At 39.3% G+C, this 26,378-nt stretch overlaps 1 protein-coding gene across 1 annotated transcript in view; it reads left to right on the top strand.

Annotated features, from left to right (window-relative positions):
* The window catches only part of nell2a (neural EGFL like 2a), a 164,713-nt gene extending 139,100 nt beyond the window's left edge, over window positions 1-25,613 (top strand). The window contains exons 18-20 of the mRNA XM_033968522.2: window positions 2,563-2,739; window positions 16,101-16,325; window positions 23,493-25,613. Coding sequence (XP_033824413.1) covers window positions 2,563-2,739; window positions 16,101-16,325; window positions 23,493-23,534 — 444 coding nt within the window. The 3' untranslated portion in view covers window positions 23,535-25,613. The remainder of the gene's footprint in view (window positions 1-2,562; window positions 2,740-16,100; window positions 16,326-23,492) is intronic.
* The last annotated feature ends 765 nt before the right edge of the window (window positions 25,614-26,378 follow it).

Genomic DNA, 26,378 nt, shown 5'->3' with positions numbered 1-26,378 from the left:
ATTACGCTTGTTCGTATAACGTTTAACAGACCCTCCACCAGAGAACACCCCTGTGAAATACCTCAGAGATCTAAAGAGCTTGTCTAAGAGGAATTCCAAACAAGTAAAATACAAAGTAAACCTTTAAATAAATCCTAGGACGTCGATACATGTGATATATTTGATACTTTACATGTCGTAGTACTACTTTTGCTGACACAGAGTTGAAGCAGAGACAGAGTGTCAAAGTTATTGTACACTTTCTTTTCTGTCAGAGTTGAAAACCTGGATTACATTTATATCAGCCTTTATGTTGTTGTTGTTTTTTTTCCTAGTTTATTTTCAGCTAAAATATTGGTGTTTCTGCAGCAAAAACAAAACTGCTCCAGGCTTGGATCAAATCTTTGTGCTCAAATGTATTCATAGATGCATTGTGCTGCTCCCGCCTCAGTCCACATTATCATATTTCTATATTTATGTTATTTTGTACCCGACAGTTAATCCTCGGAATAGCTCAAATGTAATGAAATGGGTTTAGACATATTGATCTGTTCTGTACTTGTGGATGGAGATGGTAGTATTTTAAAGTTACACTATGCCAACTACTTGTCTCCATGGAGATAAGATTGCTTTGCTGGGAATGTTCCATGGTTTGGTATTAAACTATTGCTTTTCTAAATCAAGACTCTCTGAAATGTAAACCTGCATTTTCTTGTTGTGATATTTGGGATCACAGAGGGACATTACAGCGTTTACGTCTCTAATCACAAGACATTTATTGTTATTACATTGGAAATCTCCTGGATGTGCTTCTTTCTGTCTATGGCTCAGAGATATGATGTGTTTTCTAAAACTTGAAAAAGTTAAATACACATTAAGAGGATGAACAGACAGATTTTCCAGGTGTGGCAAAGCTTTATCTCTTATTTCACAAATTTGCAGGAGTTGTTATGAGTTGATATGAATGTGTGCTAGTACCTACCTGTTGTGATGTCTGTAATATTTATGAGTATTTAATTGGTGGTATGTGCTCGGAATGTTGGGCTGAGATGAGGTGGGATGGGGAAGTTCATTTTAATATTTTTTGTTTTTTGTTTTTTTTATTAATTAATTTTTTTCCTAATAAAAATATTTTGAGGAAAAAAAAATATTGCTAGCATAGTCCAGTGAGGTTTATTTGCTCTTCTGATAATTTATTTTGATAGATTCTTTTGTTCAGACCAAGCTTTAGTTTGTTTACGTGACAGTTTAAAGTCCTGTGGGCAGGTTTTAGAAATCTGGAAACCTGCCCATGGGACTTTAAACCAGGATGAGGGGCTTTTTTACTCTCACACACCTGGGATACTATTCTGAATAAGTTGCACTGCAGATGGCGCTGGCGTCTTGCCTTTGCTGGTTGAAAGACAGCGCCAAAACCTGTTTAAATCAGATGGCTGGACTTCTCACAGCAAAACAAACTAACACTTTGTTTGAAAAAAAAAAAAAATCTATTAAAATATATTGCTAGGATATATATATATATTTTTTATTATGGGTGTTTTTATTGTGTTTTATTATTGCATTTTTACTGTGAGTGGGATCACCTCTCCACTGATCAGAGACAGAAAAGTTTAATGCCATACTGTGGAATATTCTTAGCAAAGCGAAAATATATGCAAAGAGACAGGCAAATGGCGTACCCTCAAACAAAAGTGTTACATAGTGGAGGTTTAAATCACTGAAATAGCACTACATGACTCATATGAACTCAAAGCAAACAGCATCAGTATTCATAAAAGATCTCTCATTTTGCAGCCCCTGTGACTCGCCGTAAAACACAGCTTCAAAACAGTGTGTGCTGACGAGCTCCATAGGGTTCACTCTAATATTTATGCCACATACAAGTTTAATGACACTGTAAAACATAAGGCCTTGTCTATATGCATGTTTACATCACATGGAGCGAAAGGCTGCAAAAATGATGCATGGGTTTGTTTGTTTGTTCCACTGTATGACATTAATCTTATCTACCTTGCATTCATTTACAGGTGTTTTATTGCTAAGAATGTACCTTTATAAACATGCATTCCCACTGTAAGCCGGGTCGCCGCTCCACAGATCTGACCTGTAACTTGGACTGGTGACCGGTGGGATAGGTTTAAGGTTTAATGCTTAGACCGTGTAAAGAAGTGGACTGAGGGCTCAAGCCAAATGAAACCAGTCGACGCTAGCAGTTATAGCAGATGATTTCCATATGTGGAATTCCGAGCTTTGAAAATTTTGAATTCTGATTATTGATTTATGGACAAAATAGCGAGAAAACACAAAGGGGAAAAAAAGTATGTGAGGATCATGTAGAAAGGGTTAATTAAACATTTTTGTAATCACATTAACACTTACCAGAACTAACATGCTAACAGTGCACTTCTCAGACAATAAAAGGCTTTGTATTTCGATGCAAAAAGGTCACAATGGTTTTACTTTGACCCCAGTGTCTTCTCGTACAGTATATCTGCACTGGGGCAAGACCAATCATGCTCAGCTACATGGATAAAATGGTGGTGACCCTCTTTAATCCCTCTTGCCGCTCTCTCTCCTCTTCAGGCGGGGCAGGTGAAGTGTCGGAGGATGGTGTGTGACTGTGATAATCCAAACGCAGACTTGTTCTGTTGCCCCGAGTGTGACCCGCGCCTCAGCAGCCAGTGTCTGCACCAGAACGGCCTGCTCACCTACAGCAGCGGAGACACATGGGTGGACAACTGCCAGCAATGCCAGTGCCTGGTAAAAACACTCTCACTTTATCCTAATTATGTGCTTTTATTAAAGTAGGACTAAACATATAAACTCTGTCCCACTTTAAAATGACAGTATTGCGTATTTAAAGTAGTGATAAAGTGGTGGTTTAACTAAAAGGACTGTGAAAGGTAAATTAAACAAAATGGATGCAAAAATAATTTTAAGTTTCAACATAATCAGTGTGTTTTTCATTCCGTGCCTCAAATGTTTTCATGCATGCAATGATTTTTTTCCCCAGATCGGTTTTTGTGTCACGTGCTGGTCATAGTCAACAATATCTACAATTAAACCACCAAGAATAATTTACAATCAGACCATCAAAATATTAGACATAAACCTGTTAGAACACACCGTTGCCAAATATTGCAGAGATTACACTTTCTTAGCTTTGAAAATTTGATTAGGTTTGGTACTTTAAAGTTGATGCATAAATGTTTGCTGAGTAGAGCTCCAGGTGTCCTCAGTGAGCTCATAGTCCCACTCAGAGAGTCGCTCCATCACACGAGGAGCCCACAATGAGAATGTGAAGCTGCCCCTGAGAAAAACATCCTTGGGGCAGTCTGCATTCTCTGTCCTTAAGCTCCTTAAGCTCTGAGCTGAAACTGGTTATTTAACACTTGAACTTGAACATGTCTTAAAGAGTAGTCAGACATGTAATCACTGATAAACCACAGGGAGGACCTGCATTTGACCCTGTATATTGCCAAATCTGAATGTGAACCCTGTGTGCTTTTTGCTTTTTGTAACAGCCCTTGTAGGGATGGACATTGCAAAATCGCCTTGGCTATAATTGTTATACAGCGGTTCCTCTTTTATCGAATAGGCGAAATAACCCGCAATAGGCGAAATCCGCGAATTAATCAGCTTTATTTTTTACAATTGTTAGAAATGTTTTAAGGTTCTAAAACCCCTCACCACACACTTTATACACTTCTCTCTTGTTTACTTCATTAATAGTGTCTCACGTGTATTTCACAGTTCCTCTGACCATGCCTTTTCGTCCTGGCGTCGCTCTGCTGTAGTGTCGATCAAACATTTATATAAATTTGTCTGAACACATTCTGTACTGTACAGGAGACACGGCACGGAGGAGACTGATGGACAATGGTCTACAGACCAACAGCCAATCAGGGCGCAGAACACAATGCACGCTCATACACTGTGAAAAAACATGTAAAATTGCACAAAAAAATCCATGAAACAGTGAGGCCGCGAAAGGTGGACCACGATATAGCGAGGGACAACTGTAGTATGTTATGCTAATTTACAAACTTGCCCCTATCAAATAAATAAATGAATACATTTACAATGGTCTATACAAAAGTAACTTAGTAACTAACAACTGCAAAAGTAATCGTGAGTCACATAAACCTAGAAACCTACAAAAATAAGGAGAGGCACAAAACATAACACATAACTAAACTAGCATCTCAAACACACAAAGTTAGACACAGTGTTAGCCGTGATATACTGGCCACACTGATAAATGGCAGGATTGAGTGGTTATAATCTTTCATTTCAAGGTGCTACATTTGCTGTCATTAAAGGTCCTAAAATGCAATATTCAGGCTTTTAAACCTCTTCTGTATGCTTACTCTTGGTGTTGGGCGCTAATAACTAACTAACACCCACTAACAGTAATAATTCATAAACAGTTTATATAGCACAGCCATTACCTCACTGCACAATGAATCTTAAAAAGTAACGGCGGCCATCTTGGATTCCATTTGTTTTTATTATATTGAGTCCACATTATGCCATTGTACTTAAATTGTGTTGTCTTTTTAGTATGCTACAATGACCAGTAATAAATAAACTTATTGAATACTGTAGTAAACGTAACATTAGTTGAATCACACTTGCAGACACATTCACACAGTCAGTACTGGTCCAGTGTATTGCTCAAGGTCGTAACAACTATGAGGGATTGGACAGGATCAGCTTTTCAATAAGTGATTCCACAGTATTAAACTAACATACTCAACACATTTACATCTTTACATCTTTACCTTTTCACTTTTTCTTTTTTATTCCGCACAATCTGAATGCCTCATCGCGGTGCCCACGTCTGAAATGTTCCTGTCTTCAATAGAATGTCAAGGAGAGGAGTTTGTCAAAAGAAAGGTTGCAGTTTTCATCAAATCTCTGAAAAATAGGAGAACTAACACGATTGTAAAGGACTGCAAGGCTCTGTGCCGTAGAGAAGAAATTATACATTTATCTGAAGGATTTGTCCAAGGTGAGAAAACGGTGTGTAGTGAATGGAGAGCAGGAATATGTGGAAACACTGGAGATAGTTTGAGTTTGGGTAAAAAGTATGTTCTGTGTTTAAACTAGCATTTTGCATGGAATAGAAGAAGTTGTTTTTTTGTGGGCAAAGTAGAAGTATTATTACCATAAGTAGTTGTAATCTTAGTAGTCGTGATGGTGGAAGCATTAGTCGTGGGTAGTACTAGTAGTAGTGTTAAAACTTAAAGGAATGTAATATGAAAAAATGAGAAACTGTGCATAAAGGTACACAGTGTAACTTTTCTGGTGGATGTTCTGCCACCTGCTCGTCTCCATGGAGATGTTATAGTCTTGCCCAGAATGTTCCACCATATAATATTTATCTTATCTCCATGGAGACAACCAGGTGACTCCAACAGGTCATTACATTACTGCATTTCCACAACATCTATAGTATTTATTTTTTTTTACAATTTCCACGACTACTGATACTACTGATTACTCCTACTATTACTATTACTCCTACTACTACTACTACTACTATTACTGCTACTCCTACTACTACTGTTACTCCTGCTATTAATATTACTCCTACTATTACTATTACTCCTACTATTACTACTACTGCTACTTCTACTATTACTCCTAGTATTACTATTACTATTTGTGTGGGACTCATGTAGTATTTGCAGTATATGTCTCTGAGTGTTGAGACATCAGTGGCCTGTACATATGCAGTGGTGGAACATAATGAAGTAAGAGGAGTAAAATACAGTACTTAAGTATACATTTTAGGTATTTGTACTTTCTACTACATCATTTCGAACTGGATTGAAAAGTAAAAGTATTTTTATTATAGTTTGAAAAGGCTGAAGGGTTTTTTTTTTTATCAAGGTCATAGTTTTAAATTTACAAATAAAAACAGGCAGGGAAAAAAATGAAATTGTTTCTGTTGAACAAAATTCAGTAAAAAATCTTGATTAAAATACTACATTTTGAAGGCTTATAAAACCTCAAAATATGAGAAAAATACCTTTATTTTTTACTCTTTAAGTGCATTTTTATTCTTTTACTGTACTTTTTGTTCATGTCATTGTTACTTTTGCTCCTGTACTTTTACTGAAGTAACAAAACTGCATACTTGTTCCCGTGCTGTACATATGTCTGGAGATAGAGGAGGTATTTGATCCGCACGTGCACTACACAGGGCAGATTGATTGTTTTTCACAGATGTGGCCGTGTCCTTTAGATGCAGCTGCTGTTGTTCACTACACAAACTGCCCTGAGTCTCCCAGAGCCGCTTCTTTACACAAACATACTGTGTTTTGTGTCGTCTGTCATGTCAACCTTTACGTCTGCACAGAGGAGCAGATAAACAACCAAACACGAACGCAATATAAATCCACACTGCCAATAAACCCAGGAGTTTTGTTAGTACTAGTGCCACTTGTTTTGTGATCTCAAACACATTTTTACACAGTCTTTAAAATCTCTAAATTCACTTTGTTTGAGATGTAGATGGTATTTTTACATTTTAAAGTTTTGTATTCTTATTTCTCCTCATGTTTTTTTGTCCGCTTCTTCATAATTTCTTCATTTTACATGTTGGAGTGATAGTCACGTTAACTACTGTATCAAATTACCTTTCATGAAAGCTGGAACTATAGTTTTTGGGGCTCAATATTTATCATGGTATCATATCATTTTCGCGGCAATAGTTTGGAGATTTGCAATGCAATTTTTATGTTATAACGTAAGAGAGTAAATAACTGCTATGGCTAATTATCGGTTCATTCTGCCATTTATGTTGTTGTTGTCTTATTAAAAATTTGTTTACAGGGATTACCCTGCTTTATGACAGTGGTGTAAAATATTTACAACGAGTATTATCGTTTACTGCAGTATTCCTTTGTAGCGATATATCGTGCTTCAAAATGTGTTAATGTGACAGGCCTACCATCCAGCCATTGACAAAAGCGTCTATTATTAGATTATCCCCTCACTTGAAGTAGTATTAGCGAGCTTAAATCCTCTGTAGTACTGCCAATATGTAAAACTTTTGAACTACAGTGTGTTCAGTAAGAAAAATACAAATAACATTATGTAAGCTAATGTAAATGTGGTTTCCTCTGTCAATCTTTTTTTATTTTTATAACACTAGAGCTAACATGTCTAATGAAACTGCAGATCTTCATCACGTTGTGTTTTGAGGCGCAGTCCGCTCTGCCCACACACTGCTGCTGTCACTCCTTCTGTCAGTGACGCACATCCTCACTCAACATATCCCCCCCCCAAACTTTTTATCACTTCATTTGAAAAGCAACTTGGATTTAAAAATATATTACGTGAAGTTAACAATACATTTTCTTACTTTTGTGCTGCCCTTTGCAAACTTTCACATTCACTCCCGACTCCACAGTGAGAGTGTGTTCACAAGCTCACAAGAGTTCATTGTGTATAATGTGGGACCTTTGTAGTGATATATTTCATCGTAAAAATACCAACAGCATCATACAGCTCTTGTAGTGGTAGTACATTAGTAAAAGTACTAGAAAGGGCAGAGATAGTAGTTGTACTTAGCTGTATTTGAAATAGTCATAGTGAAGATGCAACTACTAGCTCGGTACTATTATACTTTTCCATTTTACTCAAGAAGGTTGATCAAGTATATATTTTGTCACACTTTTTGCCTGTGTAATCATTTTGTGGATTTAAACTAAACAAAAAATAATCAGTGATGACTACTGTGACTAAAACTACAAAGACTAAAAAAACATATGTATGTGTATATATTCATTCATTGGTTTTGTAATAATCCCCTGCTGTGTGGTCACTATAAGCCTGTACTTAACATGAAATTGAATTATCCTTGGAATGAAGTTACACGAGCCACTCAAGTCTTAACCAATAAAAAGCATTTGATTTGAGGGCCCAGGGTCAAATATCCTGCTCCTCCCTCTTCTTGAAAATTCAATTACTGTAGGTAGCTGAAGCTAGTACACTGCTGACTTCAATACACTGCCATATTCATTGGAAAAGGGCTGCACATATGTTGAAATGTTGATAAATTATGTTTTTTCAAGATTTATAATTAGTCTGTCCTCTAAAAATCATATGAACATGTATGTTTAGTATAAAAGACAACCGGGAGGCTGTAGATGAATGCTGTCTTTGTGTCCTTGGGCAAGACACTTAACCCACCTCGCCCCCAGTGCCTGTGTGAATTTGTGTGTGAATGTGTGAGTGAATTTGTGAGTAAAGCACTTTGAGTTCCTTGAAGGTGGAAAAGCATTTTATAAAAATATGACCAGATATTATTATTATTATTATTATTATTATTATTATTATTATTATTATTATTATTATTATTATTATTATTATTAATAATTATTATTATTATTGTTATTATTATTATTATTATTATTATTAACAATAATAATAATAATAATAATAATAATAATAATAATAATAATAATAATAATAATAATAATTATTATTATTATTATTATTATTATTATTATTATTGTTATGTATGATGTATTACTGATCACATGGTGTGGACCCACATCGACTGCAGCTAAAAGTGGATCTAATAAATAAAAGAGAATCTCTGTGGACCCTCCTCCTAAAATCTAGGCTATGATAAAGTTATTGGCTGAAAAGGCAAGTCCTCCGTGCGTTGTGTCCATAAAGAGCAGCTCTGAAAGGGCAGAGAGCGGAGTGTCCAAAGGAGCGTGACATGCACGTGAAACCAAGCCCGAGTACCTCTGCACTTAGAGGCCCAGCGGGGACACACCCGAGCAGGAGACACATGCACCCACAAGGACCAGAGATCTGTGAAGAAACACCAGTCAGTCACTACCAGTTGCCGTAGGGTTTGCTTTTATACTCAAACCCTAATTTTTTCAATCCAAGCATCATTCCAAATAACAGCAGCCTGTGGCATTAGCATTAGCATTAAAGGTGCACTATTTGATGTCATCATTTCAGATTAGGGGACAGGGGTCTATATGACTTTATGGACAATTCACTGTTTTTGCAAGAAATAACAGAAAATCCATGAACCTTTCCATCTGAATCTTCTGACTTAATAATACAGCTGACAGCAGTTGTCCCGGTGTGTTTGAAAAGTCCACCATTTTTGTAATTTTGTGAAATACAAATGTTTGATCTTTTGCTTCGTTTCATTTTTGCTGACAGAGGAGACGGTGAACTCTTTGTCAGTTTTTGTTTTATGTGAGTAGATCCAAATATTAACAATTAAAGAAAGTTGTTCACTCTGGTTTTATTTGGCCTTGATTTTGCCTGTTTTTGCTGGAAAGTTCCACGGTATGGCATTAACTATATCTATCTCGCTTTCGTTTCTCTACGGGTGTTTTTGTTACTCAGAAATGCTTTGGAAAAACTTGCATTCTTTTTGTGAGTGGACCCGCCTTTCCACAGATCTGACCTTTAACCTGGCCTTGTGGTGTCACCTACAAGTTTCCGTGGAGATAAGTATGTTTAATGTCATACTGTGGAAAATTCACATAGCAATTACAATCCAGTGGCCAACCCTCTTCTCAAAACAAAAATAGAGAAAGAAAAAATTCTAGACAAATGTGTGAATCTAGCCTCAATCATTTGAAATCACAAAGCTGGCATTTACTGTATATGTGCTCACTGATTCTCCATCTTGTCCGATTGTCCGCAGTTCAAAGGGGCATTGATTTGGTGCGCCCGAGGTTGTACAGCGACGTCGTGGTGCATAAAAAGTCTGATTATTTCAGGGGAGATGCACAGGCACAAGATAAATGTCACTAGTTTTAATCTCACGCAGGTTTGGAGATTGGAAATCGCAAAGAAACTGGAAAATGAAGCGCAGGGGAATGAAAGAACAGGTTGATTAAGTGTGGAGGTCGCGCTGTTTGTTGCAGACAAAAATGCCCACGGAACACCTCCAGTACAATTGTAGGAACTGGTTTGAAGCTGGATGGAAAGATTAAATGTGGTAAGTGTAACATCGCCTCCTAATGGTTAAAAACATTACAGTGGCAGCTGTAATGAGGACACATTAGCCGTGTTCATATGTTTGCATCATATATGTACCATGCAATTATGGATTATTGCATGTGTTACAAAAATCCTTTTCTGAGTAAGCAAGGGATGATATTGAGATTTTGTGTGACGATTATTGAACTGTCAACAAAGCTCAAAACATGTCAAACTGGCTGCGTGGCTAGAAATCTTGTCCTGAATAATTGAATGTATGCAGACATCTTATCATGATCTGTAGGACCAAAGAGGATAAGCACATGATCCTGATTTTTGCCCGTCTAATGTTGTGTTGAGGATTACAACCAAAATTAATGATGTAAAGTTGATGTTGTTTAAATCATATTGTAAACCACTATACACTGCACATCTCTGGACTCATTACAAAAAAAAACATCTCCAGAGGCTGCAGGTGGATTATAATGACGCTTTACGGGTGCCCTTGAGGAGGCTGTGATGGACTAGTGCCACTGAGATGTTTGTCACAGCTCGAGTGAACACATGGCTGTACTAAAAACTTTAATGTACAGTTTTATTTGCAGGTGAATAAGTCAGAAAATGAAATAGTAATGTGACTCACAAACATAAGATCCAGTTCAATCCGCTTCAGTCCAAGATGTGAGACACTGGTGTGGCTCTTTTATTAATCGCAATTATTTTGGCCATGATAATCAATTCAATTAATCTTTTTTCCCAAAGTCATGGTCCATTTTTAAAAACAGACAAGGAAAGTGACAATACAAGCAGTAACATTTATGTTTTAAAGATTATATCATGATGTAAATTTTAACTTTAACAGAGAATATTTTGGATGAGCAGGGCTGTTGACTGAAATTTGGGGGCCCAGGGCAATAACCTTCACATGGCCCCCTGTAATACAAATTAATAGGAAGAGGGTCCAATTGTGGGCCCCTAAGACCTTGGGGCCCCGGACAACAGATCTCTCCTGTGGATAAGTTGTTTTTTCCTGCACATTCTGGTAAAACCCTTTTTGTCATGATAAACGATATTATTGTTTATTGTCCAATCCCTACTTCTGAGTCATGTATCGAGTATCAAATCAAATCATGAGGGACCCTGATGTCCAGCTCTATTCCCCAAAGTATAATTTAGCATCACATTAGAAGTTCATTATTGTTCCCTGTTGTCATAGTAGCGCTATGTCCTTGTGTAATCATTAGCATATTTCAATGCCCTCTACTCATATCCCCCTCTCTACTGTATCACAGCGTGGGACAGTTACCTGAGGCTACGCTAAGGCTAACCCTCCGGCAACTGGCAAATACACAGCACTCCAGGGGCTTCCACTTTAACTGTTTATTTAGCGTGCCCGCCCATCCATGCTAGGTATGGCCGTTAGCGCTAAAGCATGGGGCTATTCAGAACGCACTAGATTCTTGTCCATTGGCGAGACAAATTATGTTAAATTCATCTAGAAAAATGTTTTTTTTCTATTACAGGTTAAAAGATCCATCAGTTCCTGCAGTTATGTTGTTTCAGTAGCTCAATTTAAATACAAAATCAGTTTATAAATGAATGGGCACTGAAAACATGATAAATGATATACTCTATATAAATATAAATGAGGACGGTAGCCTCCATCTTCCAATGCGAGTCTTTAAAGGGACATTATGTAACTTTGTAAATCATGAAGAACGTGCATATCTTTGTTTTATTCAATTAAGTTAATTTTTTATTGTTATATGCCATACTTTGTAAAACGTCCATGCCATAGACTGTATATATAAATGGACATGGCTAAACCGCTAGCCACAGCGTTCCAAATAACAAGTGGTTCCAATGCACTTTCTATTGAAAAACTGTGGCCCCTCTCTCTGTAACTGCTGCAGTCGGGCTCGGTTTGGTCTTAAAATGTTCGTATTAACCCGCTCGACATGATCCTGGTGTTTTTATTTCACTATTTTGTCCGTAAATCAAGATATGAACATTAATATTAGATGAATCAGGGCGCCTTCTTTCCCCAAGGTCTCTCCGACTAGTGTTAGCAATAGTTTTGATAGAAACCGCTCCCTGCAGCACGTGTGGGAAGGACCGTTATTTCAGCTTCGCTCCTGTTGGATTGGCTCTTTGGTTGCTATGATACTCGCGGTCTAAGATATGCCTTTATTAGTGGGGAAATTCCAGTATTGCACCGCACAGTTAAAGAACAGAAGGAAAATTGTACATGCAATAAAACAAGATAATAGATAAATAGTTTAAAATAATTTTAAAAAATATACCGTAAATTTCGGATTATAAGCCGCTACTTTTTTCCACACTTTGAACCCTGCGGTTTATACAGCAGTGCGGCTTATTTATGGATTTTTTACTGGATAACGGCCCCTGGGTTTTATTTTCACGGACAAGCCTTCTACACGTGGCAGATAAATATGGCAAAAACAACTTAAGTGCATTAAAAAAATACAACTCACCAAACCGCTGCATCAGAGGGAGCCCTGCGCTGATTATGTGATTATGTCTACTCTGCTCCGCAGTTTCTTTAAAAAAAACAACAACAAAAAAACAACAAAAATAACTCTAAAGGCGTATCGTTTAATCCCAGGTGCTTATTCTCCATGTGCCAAAGCAGTTTTGAAGGTTTCATTGCCTCATTTGCTTTTCCCGTATGTTACGTAGAGCGGACTCTGCGTGAGAGTCACCTGCAGCGACAAACCCAGATTTTAAGTAGGCATTGTCTGTTAAATTGATCTTTCTTTTTCTTGGAGGTCGTAGTCTCCTCTTCTGGCTCCTCAGTTGTCCTTTTCCCCTTTGTTAAAAAGATCTCCAAAGACTTTTGTTTTGGCTCATTTTCACTCGCTTGTGGCTCTACTTTTGTGCGTCGTGTCTGATGTGTTATACGTGATACGTCATCACGGAGACAAGAGCAGATAATAAACTTGCTACTACATCAAATAGATTTCTGTGGCGATTTCCAGCAGGATTTTCATGATACATCTACGGACGAGCTTATTAGTGTGTCATTAGGGACGGGCGAAAGTTGCTCCTGACCCCTGTGCGCACAGCGTCTGAAAATCAGGGCTGTTTACGCAGGACTGTGTCTGTGCCTGTGTCTGTGAGACGTGAGCGGTGTTTGTTTTGAACATTGTTCCGCGAGTGTGACGCTTATTTTGAGCAACGAAAAATAAGAAAATATAATTTTATTTTAAGATCATAATAATCTTCCAATTTAAACTACAACAAAAAAAGAGCTAACACAAATATAATACACTTCAGCCACGCAGAGCCGCAGTATAAGGCTGAAAGAGGCGCATACGGCTCCGGAGCCGCAGGTTGCCGACTCCTGAAATAGAGCCACTGCACGTAAGCTCGACATCAATGAATCCAACTTGGTCAATGTAAAAGACGACAAAAGTTTTCAGAGGAAATAAAAGCAGATTTTCCATTTTGGTGCAGTTTTATTTTATAAACCTGCAGATGTGTTCATCCCGTGTTGTTGTCGTGTTGGTTCCAATTTTCAGGCACAGTTAAAAAAAAAAACGTGTCAGTGCACCGTCTTTCTGTGTAAATTTCTCATGTTACAATATGAAAACCTGCGGCTTTTATTCAGGTGCGGCTTATATATGTACAAAATTGATTTTCTCTTCAAATTTAGCTGGTGCGGCTTTTATTCAGGTGCGCTCTGTAGTCCGAAATTTACGGTACTTAAAAATAAACTAAAAATAGACTCTAATATAACATCTTCGTAAAGTGACTTAAGTATTGCACATAAGTATGGATGAATGACACATGTTCAGTGTTAACAGTGTTCATTGTACAGTCTGACAGCAGCAGGAAGGAAAGACCCGAAACCTTCACACAGCGAGGGTGAATTAGTCATTGAAGCTGCTCTCCAGGGCAGACGGAGCGTCCTGCAGGGGGTGAGACTCATAGCCCAGCATAGAAATGACCTTAGCCAGGATCCTCCTGTCCCCCACCTCCTGCACTGAGTCTAGAGGACAGACCAGGACGGAGCCGGACTTCTTGATGACCTTGTCCAGCTTCTTCCTCTCCCTCTCTGTGATGCTGCTGTTCCAACAGACCACACCGTACAGGATGGTTGATGCCACCACAGAGTCATAGAAGGTCTTCAGGAGTGGCCCTCTCACTCCAAAAGACCTGAGTCTCCTCAGGAGATAGAGCCTGCTCTGGCCCTTCCTGTACAGTGCATTTGTGTTGTGAGTCCAGTCCAGTTTGTTGATATGGTCTATGGTCCATGCAGACAGTCTACCAGAAAATTGACATTGTGCACCATTAATATCCATCAAAGTATATCACACAAAAAATCTCCATTGCAAAAAAACTACCTTAACCATTTTAACCTTTGACCTGATTTTATTTATAGACATTAATCCAGTGCCTTGAATTTAGCTAGTCCTGCCTCTCATTTATTGCTCTCATAATTTACTAGTGGTCCATGGAACAACGCTGAGCTCAGATGTTTTCAGTGATATTAAATACGCCCAGTGGGACTGTTGTATCCGTGTCTGTGTGAAATCCTGTTCAATTTGCCTTCATGAAGAAGCTAATATTTCATTGTTCGATTGAGAGGCTGCAGAGGATGACACAAGAGAGAACAGGCTTATAAGTGGGTCAGACCAGAGACACGGAGTAAAGGGTGAATCAGTAAATATCCTGCTTTTTGAACAGGCCGTATAAAAATAATTTGTGGTTTCCTAATCAAATTTTAATGTTATTTTGCTTTATTTCCTGCTCTAAGTGTTAAAAGATCAGGTTTAATCCATGGTGCTCCTTGATTTAGTCCTGGGTTTGACCTGGTCTAGTCCGAACTTTGTCCAAATATCTTTTTTTAATTTAATAATATCGTCCTCTAACGTACTAATTTGCATTTACTATCCTTTGATTGGTCCTATATTTAGTCCTGGATTGGATTGGTTGGAGCTTCGTACAAGGTCTGGTTTAGTCCCAGTGTAGTCATAATTTAGTCTGTCTTGTCTGCATTGCGATGTTTTTGCTGTGCCTGGAATATTTCACAGTAAAACTTATCTATCTTGCATTTATTCAGTTATTCTTGCTGTGAGTGGGTTCAGCTCTCCACAGATCTGACTTGACCTGATGGCATGACCCGCTTGTCTCCGTGAACATAGTGCTAGCTTAGTGCCAAACTGTGTCTAACATTCCTGGCATATTAGTAACAAATCCATCAAGCTAAGCAGTTGGCGTGCACCCTCTACTTTAAAAGTTACATAATGCTCCTTTAACTTTAAACTGGTCTTGTTTCTCAAAGGCAAATAGCAGCAGGAGAAATCCAATAAGTGTTTCTTTACTCACGCCGGGCTGCGCGATTAATCCAGAGGCGACAATAAGAGAAAGTGACTAGAACAAGTCTATTAGGAAGCTACGTTTACCTTTGCAGTAAAGAAAGTGCTGACCACAACTGAAGAAGAGGAGGAATGCGCGCCTCATCTCCATTTTTCTCAACCTTAACAACTTTTTCTTGTTGGCGCCGGCATTCCCTGCAGCCAGTGAATGCACCGTGTCAGGAGAAAAGCACTGCATTTGCATGAGGGGCTGTTTAAGAGCTCAGGGAAACGCCACGGTGAATAGATTAAAGCTTCATTACTTTAAAAAATCACTTCTTTGAGATTCTAACTGTCACTCTTCACCACAAGAAATACATCTACCTGTTTGTGTTACAATATGGCTATATGGCTGTGTGCGCTATACGATTCACAAAGCCATGTCAAAATACTGATATGATTTTTAAACTTAGATTTTTTGATTATTATATTGTTTTTACAGAAAGCTGTTATATTGTTGATCTATTCTTAGTTACAAAACTTTTTTGAAATTTTTTGTTGCATTGGTCTCTTATTTGGGTTATTTGGACGTCTAAAATCAACCTGCAGCTCAGTGAGGGAATTCTTGAGTTTCTGAGTTTTAACAAGAGGATGGTTTGTCCATAAACTAAGAATTAGAAAAAAAAAAAAAAAAACTTGTATGTGTCCTCTCTCTGCAGGTTAAAATGGCAACCCAGGTTCAGTTGTGGTTGTAGTTTGAAGTTTTACCCAAGTCCATGCTTCATAAACTTTAAGTATACTGATACTGCCTGTTGTGTCTTGCAGCAGGGTCAGGTGGACTGCTGGCCCCTCCCCTGTCCCCCTGTGGACTGTGAGTTCACTCTGGTCCCCGAGGGCGAGTGCTGTCCTCGCTGTGTGACTGACCCCTGCCAGGCCGACACCATCCGCAATGACATCACCAAAACCTGCAGCGACGAACACAACATCCAGCGCTTCAGCGGCTCCTCCTGGATCAAGCACGGGACCGAGTGCACCCTCTGCCAGTGCAAGGTAAGGACTCCTACACCAGTATAATACTATCAGTATAATACTATCAGGTCTGTAAGCAGGGGCCGAGTGCACCCTCTGCAGTGCAAGGTGAGCCACAATATACCAGCATACATATACATATTTAACACCAGTATAACACTGTCAGGTCCATAAGCAGGAGCCGAGTGCGCCCTCTGCCAGTACAAGGGGAGGAGTCCCGTGCTAAATCTAACATCTAACAACATCAAGTGCACACACAGGGAGGAAACACTGACTCATGTTTACCGACACTACTCACACATATTACCCTCGCAGAACATGGAAACATTTGATGAGTTCTGTCATAAAACTGTGTAATGGTTGAACCCTAAATGAACAGGAACTGATTTCTGCATCCCTTTATTACTCACCTCTGACCATCATAACTTTAATTACATACCTGGATATGGAAAGTGCAAGCTCACAGTCTGTTGGGCTAAAATGTAAGCACCACTCACCTCAGTGGCACAGAGGTTAGCACTCTTGCCTCACAGCAAGAAGGTCCTGGGTTTGACTTTCTGTGTGGAGTTTGCATGTACGCTATGCTGCCTGCATAGGTTTGCTCTGCGTGATCCAGTTTCCCCTACCATTAAAAACAGACATCAGGCTCCTCTCTGCGGGCAGGACTCCCCTGAAAAAGAGATTCCAAATCTCAGCAGGACTTTCTTGATTAAATAAAGGTCCATAAATAAAACCAATGGAGTTGAGGACCCACTCTAACTGAAAGTACAAGTAACTATTTTTTCCCTTTATTTTAATCAGGAAAAACCCATTCAGATTAAAAACCTCTTTTTAAGAGAGTCCACAGAGTGTAGCTATGGGACCTCATCTCACTGGTGTCAATGGCTCAAAGAAAGCAGTTTTTACTGCTATTATTTCTTTACTAAATATTACTATGAAGTTGTTTTAAACTGTTTAAAAATATGTAATAACTCAAGTTATATACATGTAAAATACAAATATGTATTCTCGTCTATGCCTGGGCATTATTTGGCTTTGGATATGGCAGATTTGAGATCCACTGCACTTTGGGAAACCATCATTTAAACACTTGAAATTTAACGGCATCTTTTACACCTCTCAGCTGTTAATTTCAGCGCTAAATGATTCACAAGTTTAACTACATGTGCTAATATGAGACCACAACTGTCACATAATGACACTGTTTAGTTGCCACCACAGTCCTCTGCATTCTCTTTATCATGGCACATTATAGCCTTATATAAACAATGCTATTATTCATGCATGAGTCATAATGAAGCCGCGGGCATTAGCAAACTGCTCATGAAGATACCTGTAAGTGCTCTCATCCACCCTTAGCATTAGCATAATAGCACTTGATCATCTGGACTGTCTATTATGCTTTTATGCTAAGTCGCTAACACTAAGATAATCACTCTGTTTTTCACTGATGATTGATAGAGGTGTTTTTGTCCACTTTGCGTTTCTCAAGGTTACTTATATCATTATCAAATGTCATATACCATATATTAACTGTCCTCCTGTATAAGATATATCCACTGTCTCTCCTCTGTGCCATATACTGTTGAAGCCAGAAGTTTACGTACACTATATAAAAAGACACATACACTTTTTTTCACTGTCTGAGATGAAAGCAGACAAAACCTTTACTGTTTTAGGTCCATTAGTATTACCAAAATAATTTCTATTTGCTAAGTGCCAGAATAACGAGAGAGGGATTTGGAAGCTTTCTTCAAAGTCAAAAGTTTACATACAATAAAATTCCTATGCATTTAAACAATTTGGAAAAGCCCAGATGATGATGTCATGTCTTTGGAAGTTTCTTTGTTTAACATCAGAAAATCAGAAATCTGCCCAGACATCAGGAAGATCACTGTGGATTTGCACAAGTCTAGTTCATCCTTGGTGTAATGTCCAGACTCCTGAAGGTGCCACGTTCATCTGTTCAAACAATTATACACAAAAACAAAGACCATGGGAATGTCCAGCATCACACCACTCAGGAAGGAGACGGGTCCTGTGTCCCAGAGATGAACTTTGGTCTGAAATGTGCAGATCAACTCAAGAACAAAAGCAAAAGACTTTGTGAAGATGCTGCTGAAGCTGTAAGAGTGTGTCATTATCCACAGTGAAACGAGGACTGTACTGACATGGAACTGAAGAAACTAAAATCGAACCCTTTGGCCATAATGAGCATCATTACGTTTGGAGGAAAAAGGAGGAAGCTTGCAAGCCCGAGAACACCATCCCAACTGTGAAATACGGCAGTGGCAGCATCATGTTGTGGGGTTGTTCTGCTGCAGGAGTGACCGGTGCACTTCACAAAATAGATGACATCATGAGAAAAGAACAGTATGTGGAAATACTGAAGCAGCATCTCAACACACTAACCAGAAAGTTAAAGCTTAGGCACAAATGGGTCTTCCAAATGGACCTGAAGCATACTGCCAAACTGGTTACAAAGTGGCTTAAGGATAACAAAGTCAATGTTTTAGAGTGGCCATGACAAAGTTCTGATCTCAGTCCTGTTGAAAATACATGGACAGATCTGAAAAGTCATGTGTCTTTTTATGTAATGTATGTAAACTTCTGGTTTCAGCTGTGTGTTCTCTAATCTTACTCTGTACCATTTAGTCATTCTTCTTCCTCTGTACCATACATTCACTCGTCTTCCTCTGTACAGGTCTGAACTATACCTGTAATGCTATTTTTATCACAATCATCTAATTTACTGCAGTTTTTCCTTAACTTGTGCCAATAAAAATGTAGTTAAAACCAAGTGAGAACTCATTAATCTATTATTATTTTCTATGGGAATTACAAGCGCATTCCTTTGCCAAATTTGGAACGTTTCATGCTTCATTTGAGAGTCATTTATATCTCTAATTTTGAGTTTATTGGTGATTAGAAATTCCCAAACCAATTTATTATACCCTAGTTAACACCAACCTTGTCATTAGCTCTGTTATTGAATCAAAATGAGACTTGGGGCCGACAAATTATTCAGTAAAGTTACATTAATACAGCCCTTATGTCCCGTTAGCTGTACCAGAATTACACACTCCGAAAATAAAAAGTAGTGTTGACCCTCGAAATGTATCCCGTTCCCCTTTTCCACTCTCATTGTTTTAAGTTGATCCAAGACAGTTGTTTTACACAGATTTTAATGTCCATCTATTGGTTTCAACATCATCCTCATTCACAAACAATAAAACCCTTTATAAGTAGATAAATGAGATACATTATTTTAACATGAACTAGATGGTAAAAGGTGGCACACTTCTTGGAGCACATTGTCTCAGTTTTTTAATTATAGTTTATGTAATACTTGATTGATTGCATTGATTAGTAGTAGTATTGATTAGTAGTAGTATGCAGATGAGTTTATGCATTATGGAAGAATCCTCCCTCTACATTTTCTCTTTCCTTCTATCACTTTCTTTATTTACCCCTCTCTCCCTTACTCCACTAACTCTCTCCCTTTCTCACTTTCTCCATGCCTCCTGCCCTCCATCCCCCTCTCTATTCCTCACCCTCTCTCTTCTGTACCCTCCCTACTCCCTCCCTCCCTCTGTCTTCCCATCTCCCTCTTCCCCCTTTCTCTTTTACTCCACTCACTCTTTCTTTATTTCTTTCTTTCTCTCTCACTCTTTCTCACTCCCCTCCCTTCCCTCCATTTCGCCTGCCCTCCTTCCACCTCTCTATTCCTCACCCTCTATCTTCTGTACCTTTCCTCTACTCTACCCCACTCTCCCTCCTTTCCTACCTCTCTCCTGCTCCCTTTCTACTCCCTCTCTCCCTCGTTCCATATCTCTTCCTCTCTTCTCTGTATCTTCTCTCCCTCCCAGAATTCTTGTTCTATTGCATTATTATCATTATTATTATTATTATTATTCAGCACACTTCTTTTATCAAGTCACTTTAGATAAATATTGTGATTTAAAATTAAATAATCCCATGTTTGTCATAGATTATAACTTTATAGCAAACCAAACCATGTCCTCTTTAAATCAAACTGGACTTTTTCTTCATATTTAATGTTATGGATTGAATAACACTTGAGTCTTTGTGTCATTTCGCGTTATACGAGTCAGTCCCGGTCACTGCGCAGAGACAAGACGGCTCATGCAATCCTTACAACACCTCTCAGATTGTGTCTCCAAAACTCATGAAATGAGACACGTGAAATCAAGTGTAAAGACTGGAGTTTCTTGTTTTTGTGATACGGCAATGCCAGAGATAGTGTTAGGAAGAATGCTCTTCATTAGAGTGAGTGTTCTCCCTCTCTCCCCCTTTCTCTGTCTCCCTCTCTCTCCCTCTCTTTCTGTCTGACTCTATTCCTTCTCTTCCTTTCTCCCTCCCTCTTTCTCCCTTTCTCTCTGTCACCTCTACACTCTCTCTCTGCTTCTCCTTCTCTTTCAAACTTTCTCTCTCCTTCCCTCTACCTATTTCTGTTTTTCTCTCTCCATTTTCTCTCTTCCCTTCCCTCAGTTTCTTTCTTCACCCCTCTCCATTATCCCACTCACTTTCTCTCTCTCTTTCTCACTCCTCACTCTTCCCTCCATGCCTCCCACCCTCCATCCCTCTCTCCTGCTCCCTTTCTTCTCCCTCTCTCCCTCCTTCCCTTTTCTCTCTGTCCATCCCCCTCTTATCCCTCTCTCTTCTCTCTCCTTTCTGTTGTTCAATCCCCTCTCCCTTTCTCTCTCTCCTGCTCTCTCCTCTCTTCTCTATCTTTCCGTCACCCTCTCCCTCCCTCTCTCTTCCTCTCCTTTCTATCTTTCCATCCCCCTCTCCATTCCTCTCTCTTTCTCGCTCCACTCTGTCTTTCCATCCCCTCTGCCTCCCTCTTTCTTCTTCTCTTCTTTCATATTTTTCTCCCTCCTTCTCCCTCCCTCTCCTTCTCGCTCCCTCCTTCTCCCTCTCTCTCTCCCTACCTATCTCTCATCTTTCCCTCTCTCTCCCCCCTTTCCCTTTCCCTCCCTCCTGTCTCCTCTTCTCCCTCCCTCTCCCTTTCCCGCTCCCTCCCTCTCCCCCCATTTGCCTGTCCCTCCCTCCTGTCTCCTCCCTCTCTCTCCCTTCTTCTTCCTCCCTCTCTCTCCTCCCCCCTTCCCTCCCTATTTCTCCTCTTTCCCTCCCTCTCCCTCCTTCTCTCTCCTCTCCCTCCCTTTCCCCCCATTTGCCTGTCCCTCCCTCTTGTCTCCTCCCTCTTGTCTCCTCCCTCTCTCTCTTTCCTTCTTCCTCCCTCTGTCTCCTCTTTCCCTCCCTCTCTCCTCTCTCCTCCCTCTCCCTCTTTTCTCTGAAGGAATCATTTCTCTCTACTTGACTAACAATGATGTCCAAATCTCACTGATATCATTTTCAAAAGACGCTGATAAATATTCAAACCTCCTTTATTCAAATCTCTAGGAACGTGTCAGGCTCCTCTCAGTATTCACCACAGTGCTCTTCGTCAGGTCTTCTTCACTCAGGGTGGTTACAAGTGAGCCGGGGCGTCCAAATCATGTCTTTGTCCAACTCTGTCACTACTTTAATACTTCTACACAGTTATGACTTACACACTCCTCTGGTGGAGGGTCTGACACCTGCTTTTCTCCATCGCCGTCAAATCAAAAACACAATTTGAACAGACGCAACTGGAAATCACAAATGCTGCGGTTTTAGAAGTGCCATAATTTCCCAAAATATCCAGTCTATTCAGCATAAAAACTTCAAACCCTGTAGTGTAGATCTGTACAAACCTGTTCTGAAGTCTAATTCTTGTATTAGTTTGTCAGTTCAGATTTCAGTCTTTTTGTCACTTCTTTAAAAAGATAAACTTTGAACAGAATCCTTTTATTAAAACATAGCTGATAAATCTAATAACAATCGTAATGCTTGGCAGAAAAATGGCAAATGGATATTTCTTTCCAGCTTGTTCTGCCCTGATGTGGCATGAAAGTACTCGTGAGCTACTGCGCGAGTCTGGGAGGCTTAATCCTGATTATTCTTAAATCCTGGTTCAGTCCCAGTTTAGTCCCACTTCAGTCCTGCTTGATCTAAAGTTGAGGACTAAATCTGGACTAAAACTGGATCAACCCTGGAGCAAATCAGCCAGAAGTGTGAATACACCCTCAACTGGTACTCAACCCGGAACTAAACCAGGACTAGAACGGGATCAGTGTATTAAGTGTATTAAGACTAAAAAGGTCACTACTATCATTCCACTTCATCTTGTCCTGGGATTACATACAGAAAATGAAGTATTTTTGTACATAGGCACAGAGCTGGTGTTGTGAGATTACTTGGAAGATATAAGTTTACAATTATAACACTGTACCTAATCTACTTTTAATCAATAATTATGTATATTTTGATGAAAATAGTTAAAAACCTACAAAATACTCAAACAGTTCTAACCCAATTTATAGCTTCGATCTCATTTTGCAGTGACGTTTCCGAGTCGTTTGCGTGGGCATTTTAGGAGACTGACTCTTAAAAGTACGAGAGCCACTGGCCTATAGCGAAGTGAAACCTCGTCTTCTCATTAGTATTCTCTCGTCTGTGTCACTTTTGTGGATCAGTTAGTGCCAAAGTGACATCGACAGAAACTGCAAATGTCAAACCCTCCCTCTGTATTCTCCTGCTGTCTCTAAACCTGAATAATATCATCTCTTCTCCAGTGCAGCCCGCAGGTTCAGACGCAGACGCTAACTCTGCTTTACTCTCTCTCACACTCTCTTATTAAGGACCGAATTAGTAAAGACACCAACTGGAACAAAAATATCATGATATATTGAGAAGAAATTGTATCCGGGTTGACAACATTTGACAAATTACCAATCAGCGACAAGACACTGCATAAATCCCACCTGTTTAAGATTCACAGAGTTCTGATTGGTTAAGTTTGAGTATTTTTCATAGAGCTAACTGTAAAACTGAACAGATACAGATATAAAATATTGATACTTTGCAGTGACATCACGCTGGGGGCATTCTGTATGCACGTCTATAGAGGAATGTTCACCAGTTACCAGGACGACGCAATGCACACCGAAACATGAACAAAAACGTGTTAAAACTCAAGAAAAACACAACCACATGATAGACTCCAATTCCCACAATCCTCTCTGATTCTTGCAGCACGCAGGTTAAAATGCAGACGCTAACTGTCTGTCTCTTCTCTTTCAGAATGGACACATCTGCTGCTCAGTGGACCCCATGTGCCTTTAGTGGTGGAGACCTGAAGGCAACTGTACAGTTTGTTCATGTAAAAATCTCACCAAGCTCCACGTGTCCTGGTCCACTCACTGTCCCAAGCGCAGACAGGGGCACAGGGGGTATACGCCGCAACGAAGGAAAATCTGCATTACTTAAGCTGACTTGAATTAAGAGCATCAAGTTCGATTTGAGTAGTTTTGACTATAAATTAGCTGTATTTACTTTGAGATTCAAGATTTTAAATGTGCACTGTGTGAACTTTCCACCGAAAGTCCTACGCTACCTGCTTGTCTCCGTTGAGATGCGATAGGTTTTCTTGGAATTGCGTTCCACGCAAACGCATCTATCTCAGCATTTACAGTGGTCCCTCGTTTATCGCGGGGGTTATGTTCTAAAATTAACCTGTAATAGGCGAAATTTGCGATGTATCAGCTTTATTTTTTACAATTATTCTATATGTTTTTGGCTGTAAAACCTCTCACCACACACTTTATACACTTTTCTCACACAGGCATTCACATTTTCCCACATTTCTCTCTTGTTTAATTAATTAATAGTGACTGTCGTGTATTTCACAGTTTCTCTGATTGTGCCTCTTCGTCCTGGCGTCGCTCCACTGTACTGTACAGGAGACACGGCACGGAGGAGACTGATGGACAATGGTCTACAGTCTCTTAACCAATCAGGACGCAGAACACAATGCACGTTCATACACTGTAAAAAAAAAAAACATGCTAATTTGCACCAAAAAATCTGCGAGAACGCGAAAGGTGAACCGCAATATAGTGAGGGACCACTGTACTCAATTACAGATGTTTTAATAGCTAAAAAATGCCTTTGAAATGCATTCTCGTGATGATTGTGCTCACATCTCCACAGACCTGGCTTGTAACATGCCCAGGCTTGTCTTGATATCGATAAAAGTCTAATAGGATACTGCAAAACATCTCCAAAGCCAGAACAGTTACATAATGAACCTTGAACTAACTTAGTCCTATAGTAAACAGCCAAAACTACTTAAATTGAGTTTTTGCATGAATTCAAGCTCTTACTAAAGTAGATGTATCCCTTTTGCATTGTAGACTGTTGAACCAAATGGGACGGCATTGCTGATCAGGGGCATTCACTGTTTTATGTAAATGTACAAACCACTTTCAGGTATCCAGCTAGTTTTACGCAGCCTGGTCAGTCATTATCCACTACGGTTTTCTTTCAGAGTTTGATATCGTGAATTGTAAATAGATTTAATATCAAGTCACACAGGTGCAACTGGGAAAACTGTATGTAACAAAGAACGGTTTGCATGACCGCCACTTATCAAGAAGGCTGCAAGTTCAGTTCTTAGTTATCTCTGACTGCTTATCACAAAGACATGCAGATAATGATGAATAGTGATTGTAAACTGTCCATAGCTTAATTAATCGCCATAGTAACAAAGGCACAGTTTGGATTAAAGCATAAAATGAATTAACATACAAATTTCAATTGCATGTGGGTTCACGACATTTGCAGAAATTGCCAATCAGAGACAAGACACGTACATAAATTCTACCCATTTCAGGTTTTAAAGAGTTCTGATTGGTTACGTGTTTTTTTTTTTTCTTAATGGCTTCAATGGAAAAACGTTGTAAACCCATTTTAGCTAGCTGCAAACATGTGACTGGCCAGGCTAACTCTTGTATGCTTTGTCGAAATGTATTGCGTTGCCCTACGTCTGCCTCCTCAAACCCTCTTTATACCAAATGCAAAACTTGTGAAATACCAAACACGACCACGTGCTGGACTACAACTCCCACAATCCTCTTTGATTTTTTCTTCAAAGATCGTCACTCCTGTACCATCTCCACACATGGCTCTGTAAGATACTACGACTATTACTGGCATGACTGTGCTTGATGTCCAAATGTTTTGCTGATTTGTAAATTAAAGGATAAAGTCTAGCTAGCGCGTTAGCTTAAGTTTCCGTTGCCACATTTAAAGTTGTTGATATTATGTGGTGCTTTGTTGCATTGGGTTCCTTTCTTTCTTTTTGTATTTTTTCACTGCTTGTTCTTGTGTAACAGTGAAATAAAGTCTTTCCATTTACATTTAAGACTGGATTCTGTCGTAATTATGTGTGATATTTCATTAGTCCTGCTTTAATCCTGTTGTCTTATAATTGTATATTGGTTTAGTTAAGACTTAAAATCAAATTAGTTGTGGTAAAGTCTTGGTCTAGACCTTGTTTAGTCAAGGGTTTGGTCCTGGTTAAAGCGCGATCACATTAGTTTGGATAAATCATAATCCTGATTCTAGTCCAAGTTCACTCAGGGCTAAAATCACAACTACAACAGGATAAAACCAAGTCTACACCAGGACTAAGCCGGGATCAAAAAGGACCAAATCAGCTCTGCGTGACGGCAGTCTAAACTGGGACTTGAGCCAGAACTAAACCAGGACTAGAACAGGACCAGACATCAGTTCTAAATGGGCTCAAACACAACCTTAGGTTTGCACCTGTGTTGCCTTGGATCGGTTCTAGATTAGTCCCGGTTCCATCTTGATTTATAGTTCTAGTTCAGTCAGTCCTGGTTTAATCCTAGTTTAGTCCTGGTTCAGTCCTGGTTTAGTCCTGGTTTAGTCTTGGTTTAGTCCTGGTCTAGTCCTGGTTCAGTCCTGGTTTAGTCCTGGTCTAGTCCTGGTTTAGTCCTGGTTCAGTCCTGGTCTAGTCCTGGTCTAGTCCTGGTTCAGTCCTGGTTTAGTCCTGGTTTAGTCTTGGTTTAGTCCTGGTCTAGTCCTGGTTCAGTCCTGGTTTAGTCGTGGTTTGGTTCTGGTTTAGTCCTGGTTCAGTCCTGGTTTAGTCCTGGTTTAGTTCTG

Source organism: Periophthalmus magnuspinnatus, chromosome 6 (genome assembly GCF_009829125.3).
Source record: "Periophthalmus magnuspinnatus isolate fPerMag1 chromosome 6, fPerMag1.2.pri, whole genome shotgun sequence".
Taxonomy (NCBI): domain Eukaryota; kingdom Metazoa; phylum Chordata; class Actinopteri; order Gobiiformes; family Gobiidae; genus Periophthalmus; species Periophthalmus magnuspinnatus.
This window is presented reverse-complemented; position numbering and strand designations above follow the sequence as displayed.